Source organism: Plectropomus leopardus, chromosome 11, assembly GCF_008729295.1.
Source record: "Plectropomus leopardus isolate mb chromosome 11, YSFRI_Pleo_2.0, whole genome shotgun sequence".
NCBI lineage: Eukaryota > Metazoa > Chordata > Actinopteri > Perciformes > Serranidae > Plectropomus > Plectropomus leopardus.
In genome coordinates, this window is record NC_056473.1 from 8708290 (window position 1) to 8730078 (window position 21789).

Genomic DNA, 21789 nt, shown 5'->3' on the forward strand with positions numbered 1-21789 from the left:
CTAAGCAAAAAAACAACAGCAATGTCTTTTTCAAGAAATCATGATCCAGTTATTCAAGACCTTGTAAGCAATTTCATGTAGGAACTATTTTCTTTCTATCGAACTACATCCATCAACTGCATCAGTGCGCAGGATGAAGCTGTTATCTCCTGCTAGCTCACCTAGCACCACTGAGCTAACTAACGTCACAGCTCAGCCGAGGAGGACGCCATGGTTACATCTTGTGTCTCTCACAAGCACAAGGCTCTCTTTCATGAGTAGATGTGCGCTTCCTTCCCTGCAGTGATACGGTTGGTGGGTGTAGTTTGGCAAAAAAAAGAAAAGGTTCCTACATAAAACTGCTCACAAGGTCTGAGGATTATCTTGAGTAACCAGGTGATTAGTTCTGGAAAGAGACATTGCTGTCGAGTTTTTCAAATGTATTTTTTTGGCGCTTTGAGCACCACAAGCAGAGTGCCATCTAATTCCATTGTATTGAAGAGAAGGCAGACATATCTGCGGCTGATATCTGCAACACTCTGTAACGCACACAAAACAATCTAGACTGACAAATAGCACTTATCTTTGATTTTGGGGTAACTGTCCCTTTAAGGCAAGCAAATAAAGTAATGCCTAATAGGCCAAATACATTTCTAGAATTCGGAGAAAAAGAGAAAGTCTCAAGATAATACATTTTGGTGGGTAAGGATCTATTTTCCTCTTGCTCCACACCAGAAAACTTCTAGATTCTGTTTGAGTTGCAACTTTAAATTGTCTGTATCAGCTTTTTACACTGAACAGCTGCAGCTCCTCATCTTCAAGTCTGCTTTCTGTACATACAAAATCACATGCGGGATGTTTAATACCTCATATGACATACTGTAAGTAGATGCAGAAGCCAATACAGAAATGTCCTCACATTAGTTGTCATGCCAGTGAAAGAAGCATTTTAAATTCCTCAGAGGGTGTCTTTGAAACAAACATCAAGGTACAAATTCCAGCCGTTTAAAAAAAACAGCTGCAAGTTCAAAGGAACACTTCAAAATCTCACAGTGAAGCTGAGGGGAATAGCGGAGGTTGGGATGAGACAGAAAGAGTGGTGAAGCGTAAAAATGTACTGAGCGCTCTCTCAGAGAGTGTGGACAGCAGCCAGACTGGCGACAGCAGCGGGCCCAGATAACAGCAAGAACCGGGAACCAGCGAGAACCTGTGGGGAAGTATTGGGAAGAGCTGCATCTCTTCTAACAGCTGCTGACTGGCCCCTGGGGCAGAGTAGAGCTGCTAGCTGCAGCTATATCCACCATCTCCCCACCTGCACCATGCTATACTTCTCGCGCACGGGGACATCATTACTTTTCCCATTTCACTCCACGAGACTTCTCCTGTCAAATCAAAAAATGACACAAAAAATAATAACTTAGGGCCATGGGCAGAACAACAACAACACAACCGAAAGGTCATTTTGCAGATGAAAATTGGTCTTGCATCCACGCAATCTATCAGTCATCAACAGGTTTACAGCTGTGACTGCTTCCACAACAGGGGTGGCTGAATTAAACTGACCCTGGGCCAGCGGGAGAAAGGATGTGTACTTAATGACACAACTGCCATTATTTATAACTTCAGCATCTTCGTCACCGCAGAGGACAGGCCTCCTGATGAATAACGATGATAACACTCTGAAGACAGGCGGTGAAAAGGCGCAGCTTTGGCTCCACCAAAGACAGCACATTCGAATGTACCGTTAACAATCGTGACTGAATGAAGGTTATTCATTTTAATCACACTACAGCACGCCCTCCCTCCCACTATCCCAGGGGGTTGCTATATTTAAGCACTTTTTCATTTCTTCTCCTTTTTTCGGTCTTGGCTGATGGCAAGGCAATTGCTTTGTGGGACGTCTGCCCTTGAAGAATCAGACAACAGAAGGAGATATTTTTACATACTGTAGATGTGGAGTGAGAGCAAGCTGTATCAAATTCAACGCCTTCCTCTTTGACTGTGTGGTGTTAAGAAATCAAATCACAGGCATTTTTTTTTTCTCCTCCGCCTGCTTTCTAGCTTTTATTTATTTTTTAATGTTTCCCCTCCAAAACAGAAGTGATGTTGGTTTTGTACCTGCTCTCTAAGATTAGCTGTCTGTCCTCGGGGAGAAGGAAAGAGTTGGAACGTTTGTCTCCCATCTCTCCCATTCATTCGCCTGCTTTCTAATTGGACTTCTCCATCTGTTGAGGTCTACGAATTGTCTTCTGGGGATGCTGCAGCTAAAACATCCCATCAAACACACAAATACTTCAGGGACAGTCTTCTTGGAGCGCTGCCATGCCAGGCACAGAAAGAGTAGTCTGTGTATGTGTGTGTTAGTGTATGTGTGATCTATAATCATCGACGTCCAGCAGCATACAGCCTGGAGATAAGTAGATATACAGTACGCGCTGAACCCTGATTTGAAGCTGGCAGGCTGGGCTGCTTGGAAAATGAATCTACTGCACAGCAGATCTGTGAGTGAGTGACATACTTTAATAAGAATTATTTCACAAGATGACAATGTTGATATGTTCCTGAAATACAGTGTCAGTAGTATCGACTGTGTGTCAAATGCACATCTGATAAATGTTTCTCCTCCGCAGTCCCCAAAGACGAGATTCTTAAATTCCGAGAAAAAAAAAAACTTTTTTGGATTCTCTTCCAGTTTTTACTCAGGGTCGTTAATGATATGGGAAATTGTGTTCCTCACGCTTGTCACTCTTTACATCCCATTGACTGGGAGTTGAACACTCAGGAGTGAGCAGTGGGACGTGCGACAGTGTATTTGTGGTGATGATTACAGCCCATTAACTTTGATGGATGCTGTTTCACAGAAAAGACGATGGGAGTTGGAACGCCGGGGACGCAGCTTGTTTTCTCTTGCCAACGTGTATACACAAAAGGGTGGAGGAGAGCCTGAGGGGCAAACTGTAGCAAAGTCCATGCAAAATTGATTTTTGGATCCAAATGAGACCACTTCACCTTTGGAGGTAATTGAATGTCACATTAGAGGGGCTGATGCTGGATCTATGTCTCTGGCATGATTCCCCTGTGACCTCCAGAGGACAGCAAGGATCAAACATCACCACATATGTATGCTAACGGCATTGACATCATGAATGTGCATAGTGTGTGTTTCCAAGAAAATGAGACTAAGCTTGACCTGAAATTGATTGCATTGTCCAGCTTTATTAATGCTCACTGTCTGAGCGGCCTTCTTCTCCACTCAACTCGCTTGATTGTCTTTGCCTTTCGGCCATAATGTGTGGCTCAGTCAAAATGAGACACACTCCGTTTTGTCTGTGGCCGTTATGTAAAGATAAGGCCATGCATGCCAGAAATCTAACTCTTAAGCTCCTCCGCAGGGATTACGGACAATTGGCTAAGGGGAAAAATACAAATAATAATCAACTGTTTACGGTTTTCCACTAATACCTTGAAAAAGAAGCGAAAATCCCCACATGGAAATACAATCCTTAAGCAGTTGAGATACTCCTGTGTGGGACGCCTGCAGAGAGACACACAGGCAGGAAATCCTTTAGGTGGGAGCAGAACCCACACTTCAATAACACCTAAGCGAACATATCAATCTACAGTCACTATCGTCTATCCCATTCTAAATAAAGCCTTTAAATTGTTGCCGTTTTTAAGTCAATAAATCCAACCATTATAGCATCAGAAGGCATTGACAGGATTAGATTAGGGTTTGTCATTTCAGTGCCTCAGTATGTTTACCTGGTGTGACCTTGTTAGTTTGTAGCCTAACTTACCCCCCTGGAGTGTGCATTCACTACCCGCATTAAAGCTTTAAAAAATCTTGTCTTTTTGCACTTGGGTGAGAATAGTAACACTGCAGTTATTTGGCTATTTACACCACTCCCTACAATGCATTATAATGGATGCCAATACGTGCTGTGATTGGCTTGTACTGTTATTTGTCACGTTTGCGCGTCATGGTCAAAAGCAATTAGGGTTACGGCACAGAGGTTATGATCAGAGATACTGCTTTTAGCCAATCTCTGGTATTTTCTGAAGCCTCTCTTAGACTGCTTGTACAAGGCGAGAATATTTTGCTGTTAAGCTGCCTCGTTGTTCTGTATACAAGGTGCGATCGCAAATGGGTGGACAAAGTTGTCTTATCTTTAAGCCGACAATGCCAAATCAAGGGACAGGACCGTGTTTGGGACGTGTTAACATTGTGTAACGCGTGTGACCCACCAATGGGAGCTTTAAAAAGCAGCTAGCAGCAGTTAGCTGTTAACTGCTAAATCAAAGAAGAAGAACTACAATCAAAAATGTCGGCAAATTGGAAAAACAATGAGATTTTGGAGTTTCTTGCCCTCCAAAAAGATGACGTGATCAGCGGACATACAACAGGGACAGTAAATGATTGATATTGACGTGTTATGCCACCGTTATTGTTTATAAAGAGCTGCTGATATGTATGTTATATGTCACACTATAGGCTGATGCTGATGTGTTACATGTCACGCCTCTTTTGCATCTGGGTTGCCAGCATGCTGTCTATACCGAAATCTCTGATTAGAAAGGGCTTAAAATTAAAGTGGCAAATTTACAAGAAAAAAACTCAAGAAAGTACTGCCAGAAAGTCAGGTCAGGTAGTCGAGAGCATAAAGAGTGACACATTCGATGGAGGGAGTAAATGTGGTGGATTACTGCGTCAAGCACAGGACTTTCACACAGGAAACAGGGGTGAGAGTCAATGTTGGCTTATTATTTTCATTTTTTAAGATGAATAAAGCTGCCTAAGGCACACTGTGTGCATAAACTTTAGCAGAACAGCTGAATACACCTGTTGGAGTTAACGTCATTGTTTGACGTTGCGAGGATGCCCTGGGATATATAAACTTGACTGTTAATATTATTACTGGCTTTTGCTGCCAATTGTGCCATCCTTTTGAAATATCGTGGGGATCAAAGCATAAAGCAGCACAAAGTTTAAAAGAAAAAAACTCAAATAAGGTCTAAGCACCTCAAAATTATGCATACATCTAAGAACAATACTTTACACTGCAAGATCCTGCTCTGTGACAAAATGGTAAAACGCCTAATATGAAGCCACAACACAATGACAGCAAACTGTCCTGAACTGAGCACTGACAAGATATCTTTTAGCAGTGATGTAAAATGATCTGTGATAGCACAATCAAATGTGAAAGTCATCCAATGTGATGGTAGAGCAAGAAGTAGCAGGTCGTACCAATTTTAGACTTGTCACACAGTCACCTTGACAGACTGTAGTTACAACTGACAGCAGTTAAAACCAGCAGCTCTGTGAGGCTGTACTTAGGCACAGGGGGGCTTTAAGCTAAATGTGAACCTCAGCATGCTAATAGAGTCACAATGACAATGTTAATAGGATGAAGAACTGGTCAAACTGAATTTTTGAGATGATAACGGAAGGTTAATGGATCAAGTTATTACTGCTCATGAGTAATGTCAACATATCATCATTCTATTTCAAGAGGCATCTGTGTGAAATCTCGTCATACTTAGCGAATAAATTTTTTACCGCCAAATTATAATCAGTTCATTCTTGAGTCAAAGTCGACCTTTTTGCCAGATTTGAAGACATTCCTGCAAGGTATTTGTGAGTAATCGCATTTATGAGAATAAGACGAGTGCAAGGTCACAGTGACCTTGACCTTCGACCCCCCCCCCTAGTCTAGTCAGTTCATTGTTGAGTTCAAGTGAACATTAATGCCAAATGTTTAAAAGAAATCCATTACATATTCCCTTTAGATATATTTCATTCACAAGAATGGGACCGACAACAAATGAACGGACACCCCAAAAACATAAATAACTATAAAAATATACAGTATGTCTATGCCTCAGAATTTCATTTGTTTATGTCAAGAGAAATTGAAATAAAATTATTTCTAAAGTTTAGATTCTAAGTGAATATATAAACTTATTTTCCAAGACACTTTACTCAAAAGTATGCAGATAAAATAACCAGAGCTAATAGAAGAAAGGCCAAGTTTTCGTAAAAAAAAAAAAAAAAAAGCCCTTTAAGTATGGATGATTGTTAAAAACAATTTTTAAAAAAATACATAATACAGAAAATCATATAAGAAGTCCTACAATTAGCAGAAAAACTCGTCTGATGCAACATTAAGAGGAAATAACCTGCTCAAAACTCCTCATTTGATATAAAGTTCCTGCAGCTAGACATTTTGGGTCAGTTGTACAGTTTATTAGTTGAGCTTTACTGTTGTTATGCATTGAATATAATACAGAACATCCATAAATAATGTCACTTAATAAGCGGTTGTCACTTTCCTTAATGATAGAAAAGGGGTCCCTTAAGGAAAAACATTAAGAACCACTACACTAGTGTTTCTGCAGAAACCCTGCAAAATACTGTGTTTTATCACAGTGGGATAGTAAATTATGCTGAAATACAGACAAAAGACAGACACTGATATGTGATGCTTTCAACCTGCCATGTGACTGCTTTGAATTTACAGGTGGCAGGCACAATAAAAGCATCATCATCATTTCCTTTTGCGAAGATTTAACACTCAACCCCCATGGAGACTGTGGCAGTGAAGTACTGATTTAACACTGTGGTATTTCTTTAAGACCAGAGTTTGTGTGAATTCAATGGCACTATATAGGTGTGTGATATTGAGACTTTGACTACTTCCATAAAAAGAACCAACAAAAAACTAAATTACACTAAAACCAAAAAGCAATGCTCTTTTCACAAGCTGATGCAAGCAGATTTTCCACAGGTCCTTGAAATCTTCGAAAGTTTGTGAAATTGAGGGGGAAAATTCAATAGGCACAGATAGTCATTGAAAGTGCTTAAATTCTTCTATTTTGTCTGCCGTCACTTTAACACAGCACAAATAAAAAGAGCTCACACACTCAAGCCTCTATCTCCTTTTAATTATTGTCTGTGAGCTTCTGTGAAGCCTGCTCATAATGAAAACCTTGACTCGTTGCTCAAACTATGCCTTGTTGGGTCCTTTAATTTAAAATACTGGGCCTGAAAAGTCCATAAGAAGTCCTTGAATCTGATGTTTAAGATTGTGTGGAAACCCTGTGCAGGGCTGCTGTATTGCAATATTTTATACTGTGCAGACTTTATTGTGTCAACCACCATTATACAGTAGCCTGTCACAGTAACTAATGATAGAAACAGGAAGGTCTAATTATGATAGCAGCCCTGTCTTCTAGAAACTGCATTTATATACAACCAATTTTGAAACAACAAATATGTTTTGAGAAAAACGGAATGTCAAGCAAATTAGGGTTTCTCTTAACATAATGATGAAATGTTGCAAATTAACGTATTTGGTAAGCTGCAAAAATGTTGATACTGAACATAATGGCAAAATATTCACTGACAACGTAATTCAATTGATTAATGCCAAAATAAGAAATCTCACAATACAGTATCCACTTTTATTGAATGCATTTTAATTACCTTTTTTGTGAACATTTAAAGAGATAGTTTGGATCTGCTTACCTATATTCAGTGTGCTACATGCAGTAGATGGTGTTTGGCACATTCACAGTTTGGAGAGGCAGGTAGGAGTACTGCAACGGAAGTTAAGCAATGTATTTCTGTAGACGGAGGGCAGCAACAAAACATTTTATAGCTACACTTTTTAGCTGTACACTTTGTTGGGAGTTTTGACTGCTTTACCTTGCTGTAGACGGCCTTTTTTGATGGGAAATCTGTAAATGACTATATCCTTGTCAAAGCAACCAAACTCCATAAACAAAATTACTATTTTTAGCTTTCTTAACACAGGCGTTGTGGTCTACTGCTTCTTCAGCCAGTTCGTAAGTTTGTGTAACTGTGTGACTTTGGTGAATCTGAACTAAGCCCTTCAAACACCAAAGTCAGACAATAACACAAACAAACTAACTGCAAGAGACAGCAGTAGACCAGCAACTCCTGTGTTAAGTGACGTTAAATTACTTTTTTCTCAGTGGAGAAAGGCAATGGCTTCAGTTCTCCACTGAATATCTTTTTTTTTGACAGCAAGGTAAAGCAGCCAAAATGTTGTAACTATACTCTTAGTATACTTGTACTTATACTTGCTGCCGTGCCCGTCCAAAGCATCACATTGCTTAGCTTCTGTGCTGTTGCTCCTGCCTACTTCTCAACACTGGAGGCTTACAGCCCCTCATCTACTGTATGCAATAGATTATGGGTAAGTAACATAATCAACCCCACTTCAAAAATGAATGAATTTGGTGTTTTGCAACAAAACGTCTGTAAACATAATCCAAGCCAGTAATTAAGAAAGCAGTTTAGTAACATGTAAATGTAATTTCTATGACACAGAGTTGCAGCAAAGATAGCAGAGCAGTAGCAAATATATTTATAAAATATTCATCTGTGAAAACTCTATTGCACTTGCATTAGATCAGTAGAAATGATCAGCTGGAGGTGTCTGAAGGTCTGAACTTGACATGAAATGATGGTGCTATATGACCGCCACTTAACATGTCATCAATCCATCTGAGATCGCATGAGGACAGTTAAAGAAGAGAGAAATATTAAGATACACCTGTACATGAGGAATTAGTTTGAGGTGAAAGAGAGAAATATCGCCCCGGGGCACATGCCCTGTTTAGTTTCTGTTTGACCAAATGGCCTACATTAGGTGATATATTTGGCTATTTATAGAAGCTGGGGCAGGCAGGAAACAGCTGCCATGCGTCAGGGTGACAGGCTGACATCCCTCATCTCAGCAGGACCTCCCTGCCAGGCAGACAGGAGGAAGCTCTTTATACCTTAACTGAAATGGGACATAGCTTCTTATCATTCATACTGCATACAGAAACTAATAATCTATGGAGCCTGTGGCAAAGACTCAACAATGAAACTGGGTTAACAGTGGCAAGTATGGGCAGCTTGACTCGAAGCTGCACTTGTGGGCTGTACAGACATCTACTGTACATATTCTGCCTTTACACTGGATTTCACTCAAGCGGGATCAGTATTGATCAGGAGGAGCTTTTATTGTGGCATCCTGGCGCAGTAAACTGGCACGAGATGCCTCAGCTCTGACAAAAAATGAGACGGTTCATCAAGAGGGAAACAGAGCTTTAAGCTGACAAACAGGCTGAATCAATATTCATGACTTCGCTGTGAAGCCACTCACGTTCACGTATTATGAATGGAAACCAGATTTCAATTAATGTGCTTACATCAAAGTTTCACCGCTCTCTCTGAAACTGATGACAAGCAATGCCTTCTGTTTGTCTTTGCAACATGAAAGTCTATACTGATTTCAACGCTGTCACGGGAGACAAGACATTAACTGGTGTTAACATTACACACTATTACACAATGAAAGTGTGTCGCTGTGAAATAAATGTATGCTACACAGCATTTAAGTGTAGATGCTTTAAAAACGGAGGTAACTGTCAACGTAATGGATTTCTCTCATTTCACCTGAGTTCATGTTTTGCTGAGAGGCTTTAAAAACAGCATAACTTTCTTTTTAAAACCTTATCTACAGCAATATCCTATCACTCTTCAGATGAGGTGTCGGACCAGCACAAGTTACATCACTCTTTGAATTCTTTTTCGTTCACACAGCAGACTGATGATTGCTGTTAGCTATAATCTCCGAATCTCTGCTGATCACAGATGTTGGCTTGTTGGCTGAGGGGCGTTTTTGATAAAGAGACAAATGTCAGGGGGAGGGATACTCACAGTCTGGCATTATAAAAGCTGGCACCGTTTCAAGATATTGTGTTTGCTATGCTGTCCCATGCGCCTGAGAGGGGTGAAAAAAAATCGGTGCAAAGTGCAATTCACCCCTCCCAAACTCCTCACAGTGACGGGTGGGACTATCATCACCTTCCTCGTAACTTTTTGTTCCTACATCTGTGCTGCAGGGATGGATTTCGAGGTCAGGAACGGGGCAGAGGCTAGATGTGATCTGGGAAATGCAGCATAATAAATGCTCATTCAATGTTTACCATAGTGACAGTGGCATCTAAAAATAAAAGAACAACTGTTTCTCCCTCAACCAGCACTCATTACATGCCAATGCGGGGAGTAGTGTAATGTTCAGACAAGCATAGCGGACATTAAAAATGTTACAGCTCTCTGTGAAAACAAACTGCAGTCTGTTCTTTGTGTGCCGAATAGCTCTCAAGTGTTACACATAAGTAAAAAATGCGAGGCCACTGACTTGCATATGTTTAACTCTGCAATTTAGTACAAACATCCCCCCCTCCCCACAATGCTAATGTGACCATGTGGGAATTATTCATATCAATTCATTCCTCTGTTGTTTCCACACTGTGTTGAGTTGATAATTAGTTTTCTGACCTTACTGTGAAACCCTGACAATAAAAATGTCCGTGAGTGAGAGGTAGTGATGACAGTACGCCTGTCCCAGGAAATTTTTAGTGGCTGAACTTATAAAACAGTTTCTACAGTACAGCTTATGAAAATGTATTGGAAGCATGCTCAAATAAAAGTGGAAGGACATGAACTGACACAATAGAATAATAAATAACCTTCACAATACTATTAACATCTTTTAAGAAGAAGAGGGAGAGAACTCTGTGATCTTCAGCTTAAAGGTCCAGTGTGTAGGATTTAGGGGTATCTACTGGCAGAAATAAAAATAATATTCATCACTACATTAATGTATAATCACCTGAACATAAGAATTGGCGTGTTTTGGTTAACTTATAATGATTCAGTTATATCTACAAACAGAAAGGGTCCTTCTCTTCAGAGTCTGCCAAGTTGTTCTACAGTAGCCCAGAAGGTACACATCTACAGAGATCGTGCTACAGAGCTGCTAAAAAGTCTATCTTTATGCTGCCCTTGCATTTTTAAACAGACCCAAACAATGATGTCATCATGCTGCTCCAGTGATTGATTTTAGATAGCATGCCGGCATCGTATAAACAAAAAGGGCACGACAGCATCGGCCTCTAGTTTGACATATAACATACACGACGGCAGTGCTTCATAAACAATAACAATGACATAACATCAGCAATCGTTTACCGTCTCTGTTAATTGGCAGTTGATCTCATCCGCTACTTGGAGGGTAAGGACCACTCATACCCCACTGTTTCCCCAGTTTTCAGACATTTTCAGCCACTGTTCTTCTTGAGTTACCTAACTGCTGCTAGCTGCTTCTTAAATGTCCAGAGTTGGGTCACACATTCAACACGCTGACAAAATGTCACAGCTGTCCAGCCCATAGTCTGGTCCTGCCGGCTGTCCCTTTCACACAGACACAGATTCAAGGCTGTTACGACCTCTGATGCTGGCTTAAAGGTGAGAAAACTCTAGATTATTCATTCAGTGATTGTTCCTTTTATACACAACGGTGAGGGGGCGAGGTAGCATTACAGCGTAACATGAACAGGTAGTGTAAAAGGGGACTAAACACGGGAACTAGAAAGGGTAATTTGTGTTTTAGCACCAGCAAATGTGGTTCCCCTACACTCTTGGCACATATACTGGACTTTTTAAAGAACTGTTCAACATTTGGGGATATATATATATATATATATATATATGTGTGTGTATATATATATATATATATATATATATATATATATATATATATATATATATATATATATATATATACATCTATTCAGGAGTTGGATGAGAAAAACAAGGGTAAGGCTTTATTTGGATTGTATTTGGATCTATCTGCTTTTGGATAGTGTATCGAGTATTTGTAGCATTTCAACAACTTATTAATAGCAATTCAACAATGCAGCTGTTTTGCTCGATTCTGATCATGTTTATCAGGACTATATGTGACAATTTACTACAAATTCTGAAACTATGCTGCATAGGCTGAATTATTTAACTAATGTAGCCTGAGAATAGATATATTCATGAATTGTAACATTCTCGATAGATAATCTGTTAAACATCTACAGAATAAAACAAAACGGTTGAATCTCAACTAATAAGCTGCTAAAATGTTACAAAAACTCTTTAAACTATCTGTAGGTGTCCTATCCATATTAAGAGTATCCTCAACAAGTTCTCCAAATTAAAGATAAGATGTGTTGAATGTGCTCATGTTTTTGGTGAGCGGTGAACTAAATGTATCCATTTGCAACAAATGAACAGCCTTATTAACTGTCAGTTTATGACAATCATGCAATGTTTTCAGCACCAGCTAGTGTACGGTGAGGACTGTTTCCCAATCCATATGGATGTCCCTTTACCTAAATCTGAACCAAATGTTTTCATGGAGGTGGGCACTATGCATTTTAACAGGAAGGAAACACTTGTCAACAGGAAAAAATCTTCAGCACAATTTGAAGGAATTTTAAAACCAAATCAGTTCAGATTCCAATGTAAAAAAAAAAAAAAAAAGAAATCTCACACTTTTATGCAAATTGGGCCTGTCAGGTCTGAAAAAGCAAGTCTGAACATCAGTCACAACAACAATAGCTAATGCTAATGCTAATAGACCTCTCCCAATGTTTAAAAAAAACCAAAAAAACAAATCAATTTGCTCAGATTTCAATGGGTAACCCAAAGTTACATAATAAACGTAAAGTTAGCTTTCGGCAAGGAACGTCTCTGGGGAAAGTTCTGTGTTTTGTGACTCATCCACTACCCCAACCTTCCTCCTAATTGGATCGCTCAGGACCACTTCCTTCTTTACTCCCATCAGTGCATTAGTCATGTGATTTCAGCTTTCCAAAATACGTGGGTTATGCACAAATTACCAGCTCATCATAACATGGGATATGTACACATTTTGGTGCATTACTTTTCATAGGAAAATGTACAAACTGCATGATACCAGCCTGCTATGTTTTTCTGGCACTTGCTGCTTACAGTCTGGCACCTGGCTACTGCCTTTTCATAAAGCCTCAACCTCACCTGAGCGCTGATCTCTGTTGTTGGGTTTTTTTTTTGCTTTTTGTTTTGAAAAATCCTGCATAGTATAACTCTGAAATAAAATAAACACAGTAGGCTCATTCTTGTGTGTGTGTGTTTTAGTTAACTCTGAGAGCATCTCTTTTGTTGTGTTTCTGCAAGTCATTGCCCTGGAGGATGAATCGATACCTAAAGGACTCAGACTAGCACCACTATGTCTTGTTTTGGGTATTGATACTTGCATCAATAAGATCTATGCAAAAAGAAAATTGAACAAACACTGTTACTAGCCCATGGACTCTTTGATTTTTTGCTCTTGTTGTAAACATACATGTAGCGATCACTTCCTAAGCTCAAAAATGTCACACAACAAACAGTTTTGTTATTTACCATTAAAAAATGAAAATGTATTCAGTCCTAGCCTATTAAAGATACAATTATCCAAAGTAATATCTACCTAATAAATCATGACACATGGCCCTCCCCTTCATGATATTACACTACCAGCTTTAATAATGAAAGGTCTCAGATCGATATCGGGAATTCTGGCCCTGATCTTGCTGGGTATTGGCTTGAAACCAAATGTTGTGGTGTTGCTCACCCCTTGTGCATCTGTCAGCCACCACACAATAACCTCTGTAAAATGCTGAAACAGTAGGCACCTTTTTCAATACACAGTAATAATAAAAAAAAGGGATAAGTGTGTAGAATAGCAAGCTCTACATATAGCCTGACAATCCTAAAATCATTTTTGAATATATCTTAGTGGAATACATTTATTGTGATCCTGATATGATAATTGCATGGATCGAATGCTAAGCACAGTGTAATCCACTTAGAATACTGTTGTACATCTCAACAAAGTGATGAGGAGGCATTATGTGTGTCTGCATACCAATCTGCATGACCACACAAACCATTTTCATCTGTATGTAAATGCTGAGTATGTAAATAAGCCATGCAGTACCCGAGGAGCAGATAGCTGCTGGGCTTCGGTTTATCATTTGCACACCATTTGATCCACTGATCTCATGACGTACACTTTACATCCGATATCTTTTACAACATATCAACTTCCAAGATAGGATACAGACACATAAGAGGCAACATTTCTCCATTTCGCTCATTCTCTCAAGCTGTTTCGGGGTTTCTGGGCTGTTAGATTGGATGGAAGTGGAGCCAGGCGGAGCAAATACTTTCTAACAACAATGAAATCGAGGTGATGTGTTCTCTCACATATCTCCTTATTTCCTAATGCAGTGATGCTGCATTCATTGCGAGTAACTTTAATCTTGTTCTGGAAAATTCCATTAATCTTTGGTGTTGCTTGCAATACAAAGAAGACGAGGAAAAATGCTGAGCAGTGGAAAAAACACTGATGCCATATTTTATGTCCTCACACTACGTTACCCAGGGCCCAAGTGCAGAACATGCTAGTCTATTTCCCTGCTTAATGCAGCACATTCAAAGTGAATTAATGAAAACCCCCCACGTGGAATGAGTGTTATTGGCGCTGCCTCGAAGACGAGTTGTCAAAGAAATCGAATCAAATGGAGGGACAGCCATTTTGTCCTTGCCATATAGATTATTTATCAATCTGACCATCCGCAGTGACGCATGCCTGCTTTTAGAGTCAGTTCACACACACAGTATCCTCACATCAACCTAGCAGCTGGTCATAATCTGTTTTTCAGTTCAGGGTTGACTGACCACAAATACATTTTCTTTTTGACATTCTATTGTTCCATCGAAAAAAATATATACTATCATTAAAATGTGATTTAAGGTGCAAATGAAAGTTTCTACCTATAAATTTGATGTAATAAATCCATACTATATGAATGCCCATAAAATGTTAATCAATCATTCCACTCACACCTTCATAACACCCTTTTAAATCTCTAGCTGCCAGTGTGAAACTGTTCCAGTGTGATGAAAACAAAGAGAATAAAGAAAATGCAGGGGCATGCGTATTTTCAATTTAGCTATAAAAAAAAAAAAAAAAAAACATAGAAGAGCATCACTGTTTTATTTTTTTTTCACAGATTCTGTCTTTCACAATGATCTTAATCTCCTGTGAGAAAGGCTGCCTGTTCCCCGCCCCTCGCTCGCACTCCTCCATTTCACAGTCATTTGCATGGGCAGAAAGGAGCTCGCACAGAACGCATTTCAGTGCCAGGTTCCCCTCATTAAGTCACCTGTCACTTCAGGACCATTATACCAGCCTCATATTAGCATCACCTCTCCTCCCCAATAAAGCACCTGGAGAGGCACTGTGAGCCTACAGGCTAATGGCAGCCTACACATCTCACATCAGCCACTTCTGCTTTACACAGTAATACATCACATCGCTCATAATGGATTGCTGATTTTCATAATGTGCATAACATACACAATGCCAAGTGGTGTAATGTATTCTACTGAACACAAAAATTGTACCCATTGCGGTACATAATCAAACACACCAAATGTTCTCGCTGACTGTCAGTCGGAGGAAAAAAAAAAAAAAAGAAAGAGTGAAAATCCTCTGCATTGGCTGCGAGGGGCATGGTAACTTATCCAACCACATGAGTGCCATATCATCAAGAATGCATTTGTTATCTCGTGAGTGCAGATACAGTAAAAGGCCCTCCAGATTGTTCCTGTACATTTCAATTACATTTGACATGTCGTGGAGGGTTTGGACTTCAAAAAGCTTTGCTGTGCACCATATTGAAGCATGAAGTTAATGCTTTGCATTGTAGGCTTTGATTACGATAGCGTTGAGGTGTCACAACTGGCAAGCATGATAATGGTTACACTTCTGGTGGTTTATGGGCCAGACAGTGACCCTCGTGTCTGTTAACCTTGCCTCCTCTGTCTTATAAATCCTATCCTGAGAGGTTTATAGGGCTCACTTGTCAAGCCTTTCTAGTCGTATTTGGTGGGTGGAGCTGTAGCACAGACAAACGACATGGTGATAAATTCTGCATCTGCTGAGCGACTACAATGTACAGGCGTGTTTGCTGCACCGTAGGACAATGCACATAATAAATGTCACAACAAGTCAGTAATTGGAATGATTACTCTTCTCTGCATTATTTGGAGGCAGTGGCTGAAAGGATACTGATATGAGGATTGGGGGAAAAAGTGAGAAAAAAATGCTTGTGCTGGATACTAAGGCCCATTATGTCGATCAAAGGTAATGTCTGTTTGTGTCCGGAGGAACGCGTGTGCCTCTGTGCCACGCTAAACCCTGTCCTCCCCACTCCTCTTCCCCTGTGGGTTGCGCTTGACTTCCACCGTTTTCACAGCTGCTCTCAGCAGTGCACTCCATTACACCTTAAATCACTTAAAAGATCTGAAGCACCAAAAAGTCCCACTGCAGCTAATTCACCCTGACTGTGTGGATCATCGAGACAAAACAAGAGCAAGGAAACACTGCAACATCTGATTCCAGCCTAATAAAGTGGAATGTTATCTTTATATTGGAATCTGTTGCTTCCCTAAATGGACATACTAAATCAAATCACAAAATTATACTCTCAGCCCAGAGTGCAGTTTTCAGAGCTATTGCAAAACACAATAGCACAGATAGCAATCTCATATTTTACAGCCAGTCCCTGGATTCTTGAAGATCTTGGCAGCGGTGTTCTGACAGAGGCAGATTCCTCTTTGTTAGGTATCCGAAAGCAGCCACAGAGATTAGGCTCAATAAATAAGGAGGGATAAGTGGGTCTTGTCCTGTGTTTGGTGGCACAGAGCAGTAGACACACAGAGGCGTGACACGCAGCTGCACAGTGCTATTGATTCTCCGCTGGTCTCCAGGCACCCTTCCTTTTCATTCAGGCTGCCTGCCAAGTGCCTCTGAACAGGAGCCCCTGCTCTCCCAATGTCTGCACGTCTGCTTAAGCACAATCAATGGGCCATCAGCAGGGGAGAGCACGCATGCCACTGTCTTTACTTCCACAGGGTGTGAGTCAGGGAAATTGAAAATATATGTAGTGGAAAGGCATCATGATACCATGCAAGCAGAGAGCATCATTGACTATCAGGATGAAAATAAATGCTGGTTAGAGCCAGCAGCACCCCCGCTATGAAAAATCTACCCCATTCATATCTGACTTAAATAACTATTTGTTAGATACGGATCAATGTTTCTTCTGCATGCTGAGATCTGAAACAAACCATCAGAAAAGCTCATTTCCCCTGATCAGATAAGCACTTGAAGGTTACCGGAGGAGAGCACAGCAACAGATATTCCCCTCACCTCACTGTATAGGGTAGACAATGACAATTCAGCTCTACTGTAAGGTTGTGCGCTTTTCTTTAAAAGCACACCTCAAGACAATGATTGATCATGAGAAGGAGCCGACTTTGTCTTTCAGTGAGGGCCGTTCAGCCTCTCCACCGGTGGTCCACTATGCAGCATTTTGCACCACTGCAAGGCTCCAGTTCAGGTTGCAAATCTGTCAGCCCCGGCTGTCATGGTTCACAATGGAGTGACAGAAACGTCCCCATTACCAAGGACATTTCAGTTTTTGTTCCTTGCACAGCAGAACATCTTTTTCAAATCCATCTTAACCAACACAAAGGGGATTCCGAGCTCAATGCAGCAATATCTTTGTTGCTTCCCAAAGATAAATAATGAGCCCTCTTACACAACTCATCTTTAATCTGAATTGAAAAGCCTGGCTGCTGCTGCATTACGTCTGAGCTGGCAGCTTCAATCACCAGATCGTGCATATTACTAATTATGCACTCACTGGTCATTTCGAGGGTGAGTGGTAGTTCGACTGGTATTGAGTGAGTGCAGAAGGGAAGCTTTGTATGCCATTACGAAGACTGGAAATCCACTAACTCACTGTCACCTGCTGCATGAGGGCAGATAGAGACAGGTTGCTCAAGCGATGATAAATAATAATAAAAAATAATAATTACAGGAAGAAGATATGTTGCCTGCAGAGCTGAAGGGTAACCAGGTGCCGAGTGCCTGCATCAATGCAGATATGAGGATCAAGAAGGATCCACATCAAACACAGGAAAAGTCAAGCTTACAATTCAGCTTGTCGGTATGAAGCATGAATATTCCAGCATCCCTTAAAAGAAAATTATCCAGAAAAGTGCAGCATCTAAACTCCATATTCGCATAATTATGCCTGACACATCTCAAGCACACACTTGAACACACACACACACACACACACAAGTACACACAGCCAGTGGCAATTTGTTTTGCAATGTTTGATCTGTGATGTTATGACTTTGAAATTAAAAGACAACATTATTTCAACAGGACCTCATTTCTGTGTCATCGGGGAAGAGCAGCGCGTGAGGACTAACGCTGGCTGAGTGGCTCTTCAACCTCGTACGTGCAGCAGCAGGATATTTTTAAAGCAGAAATTAGAAACGGTCCGATTATTATTTCCCACTGTATAACTTAAAAATCGCGCTTCAGGCACTCAAACGCCACATTCACTTTAATCATTTCAACAGATAAAAAAAAACACAACCGAATGGCAGCCAGTCGCCTCGTTGACAACAACTTTTCAGCACCTTGGAAAGCACACCGCCCCTCACTACTGAGCTGGAGTGAATAATAATATAAATAATAATAATAATAATAATAATAATAATAATAATAAGACCACGCGAGCATTTTGAGCGGTTGAGTGCGCTCATCAATACAAATTAATTTGATGTAATCGTTTTAACCGCTTTTAATTATTTTATGCTACATCAGCACATAGTAGGCGCTGACGTTGTTCACGAGCATGAAATTAGCATTCATATATTTACTGTACCTCGTTAAAGGAAGAGAGAGTGAGTGACAGTGTGTGTGTGTATGTGTGTGTGTGTGTGTGTGTGTGTGTGTGTGTGTGTGTGTGTGTTGTGTTCTGTTGTGTGTGTGTGTGTATAGATTCCTCAAACTACTTTAGCTTTAATTCAATCACTGCACTTGTGCCTCAGTTTGCCCTGCGAACGCGGTATGCAGGATTTTGGCCAGTTTGGAGCCTCTCTTTCTTTCTTTAAGAGCTCTCCTGCAGCGTTTTAAAAAATATAAAAACCCACTGTCTGTCGGTAACCTTTACAAAAGTGCCTTGAAAACAGGCACGGGCGAGGCCTAACCTTCGGATGAGGGCTGCTTGTGAGGTGCATTGATAGGCAGTGAATGGCGCACACAAGCCTCTATAAAGCAGGCTCCTCGTGCGCTCATATTGACTGCGCGCGAGGCCGTTAATATGCCAGCTAAATGCACACCTGTGGCCGCGCGGCAATTAGCTCAAACAATGGCCGGGAAACGTCGCTAATTAAGCTCTGTAAGCTTATTTAACTGCTCTTAAAGACTTATAAACATACAAATAGTGGATTAATATTTGAATTAATGAGTTTATTTGTGCCGTGTTTTGGTTAAATATGGGTGTTTCACAGAAGCAATAAGCTGGCTGAGGCGGTGATTTGTGTCAAGCTCAAAGGGTTTTATGGACTTTATATATGCAGTCACTTACCCCAGTGTTGTCATGGTGACAATGGTGTACCAAAACGCTGCGGGGATACTGGTGAACTTGCTTGCTGTGGAGCCTTTCTCTGCATAAAACATGACCGTGGCGAAGATAATGATGGCCATGGTGAGGGAGAAGAGGAGGAAGCCCAGCTCGGAGGCGCAGCTCTTCAAGGTGTAGCCCAGGATGCGCAGCCCCGCGGAGTGTCGGGAGAACTTGAAAATCCGAAAGACCCGGAAGACTCTGAGCGTGACGAAAGCGCCGCTCACCTGGTCGTTGTCGGTCATGACCAGGCCGATGTAGTAAGGCATGATGGCGACCACGTCAATGACGCTCATCACACTTTTCATGAACTTGTACCGGCTGGGAGCTGCTATCAAACGGAGGAGGTACTCGACCGTGAATATCATGACGCACGCAGTGTCTAAACAAAAGAAGGCCAGCGCGTAACGGTCTCCACACGACATCTCCTTCGACCTGTTGGGCAAAGTCCCGCACGGAACCGTCTCCACCACGTTGGCCATCACTGATATGGCAATGAAGAAGCCTGTGACATAGTAGAAGACCAGAGCTAAGGTGCTGGTGTGGGGGTTTTCAAAAGCCCGCCACAGGTACTCCCGGGACGTCATGTTCACCGGCGTGACGTCATTGTTCATGTCCATCTCCTCGTCGTCTTGGAGCCTCTCTGCGTTCTCGCGCCTCCGGTCTTTGTACTCCTCATAACAGCAGTCCCCAATGATCTCGGGGATGATACCAAAGAAAGCGAGCTCCTCGTCGTACGCTGATATGCACTCTTGGCGCGGATAGTGTAGTTTCCCCGTGCGGTAGAAATTGAGGATATGTCTAAAGATGTCAGGATCGCGGTCGAAAAAGTACTCGTTTGTCTCCTCGTGGAAAAAGAAGTCTCGCTCCGTGCTCCCCAGCAAAGTGTCCGGGTACCTCTCTAAAGTGGTTCGCCACGTCTGAAACTTGGTCCCACTCACGTTGAGGATTATGAGTCCGTCCTGGCCTTTCTTCTTCTCCTGCGGAGGGATGGGCATCGGGGTGCTCGCCACGGGCATCCATCCTATGGCCGCCGCTCGGGCGAATGGGAGCCATGCCGCTACACCTGCTGCCATGCTGGTCTATAGTGTTTAATACAACCCCGCTCCGGTTATCACAGTGCTACGATTCAGAGATGAATTGCATCTGCAGGAAGAAAGGCACACAGACACACTGTTGGTTAGAATGTGATGAGAAAACACACATTTACCCTACTTATACTGATACTGCGCATAGCACTGTTGAGTATCACTCTCCAGCCTTTTCCCCTCATTGTAACTGTTCAGTTATGAAAGCCTACTTTGCGGCATAATATGAATTTTCGAAAACGTCACCCATCAATGAGCAGGCAGCGAAAGTAAAAGACAAACCACCCACCTTAGGGATAGCCTGCTCTTTAAACTGCATCCACGGCGAGTTTAATAAAATCCTCGGAAGAGAATGCCCGCGATTCCGCCACCCATCTATCTGTGACTGCAGCCAGACGATAGAGGGGAAAACAGTGGAATAAACGTCGCATCAACAAGTTAAACAATTCGAGCAGCAGTTTCTCCGCACAGAGTGGTCAGTCGTCCGAGCGCGATCTTTCTCCCTTTTCCTCTCTCTCTCTTCTCTCCGTCCGCAAGGCGCTCAGTTGCATGCGTTTTTCCTCCCGTTGCAGCTACTCCTCAATAAACTCCTGTTCCTCTCGTCGACTGCAAGACCACCCTCCCCCCTCCTCACCACCACCGAGCCCCGACTGTGGAGAGAGGAGAGAAAATCATATGCAGAGAGAGGAGTGGTCCTATCTGCACCCAGAAATGCCTCTGCTGCTTCTCTGTGGGGCGACTAATCAATGCGTAATGGTCGCCCGAGTAGGCGGCATCTCCAGAGCCTCAAGTTAACGCTTGTGTTTGCGTGTGTGCTCTCGCTGCACACCGTTAACCCTCACGATTCGACTTACCCCGAATCCATAATACTGTAGATCATACAAATCATGGAATATCTTAAATAATGTGGCTCGAATTCCGGTTTTCTTTGGCCACACTGATGCACAAAGTCCTCTTAAGTTATCTTTTTTTCCTTTGGAGATATCTCTAATACAATGAATAAAAAATAATAAGTCTCATACCACTCAGTCTGGGGGGAATTAAGAGCGATGCTGTTTGTTTTCCGTATTATAACTCTTGCAGGATGCCATGCGCATTGTGTCTTGGCGAAATGTATTGATTTCAATATTTGGGCTTATTCGTTTTTTTATTAAGAGAAATAAATATACAGATTTCAGATCTGCAACTAATCGTGATCAATATTGCCTCTTGAATTGCATCGTTGTGTGATGCCGTTCAACAGAGTTACACAGCTTAAAAGGTCAACATCATCGGGCTACACTGCTCCACT

The 21789-nt window shown here is 41.5% G+C and overlaps 1 protein-coding gene across 3 annotated transcripts in view; it reads right to left on the reverse strand.

The window, feature by feature from the left end:
• The window catches only part of LOC121950337 (potassium voltage-gated channel subfamily D member 2-like), a 62123-nt gene that overhangs the window by 21544 nt on the left and 18790 nt on the right, over positions 1 to 21789 (reverse strand). For 2 of the 3 annotated variants that reach the window (XM_042496297.1, XM_042496295.1), the window contains exons 1-2: positions 20788 to 21220; positions 19375 to 20556 (exon numbers count right to left, since the gene is read on the reverse strand). In XM_042496297.1, the coding sequence (XP_042352231.1) occupies positions 19375 to 20486 (1112 nt within the window). In that variant the 5' untranslated portion in view covers positions 20487 to 20556; positions 20788 to 21220. Of the gene's footprint in view, positions 1 to 19374; positions 20557 to 20787; positions 21221 to 21789 lie in introns of those variants that run through there. The other variant, XM_042496296.1, reaches the window with a different exon arrangement.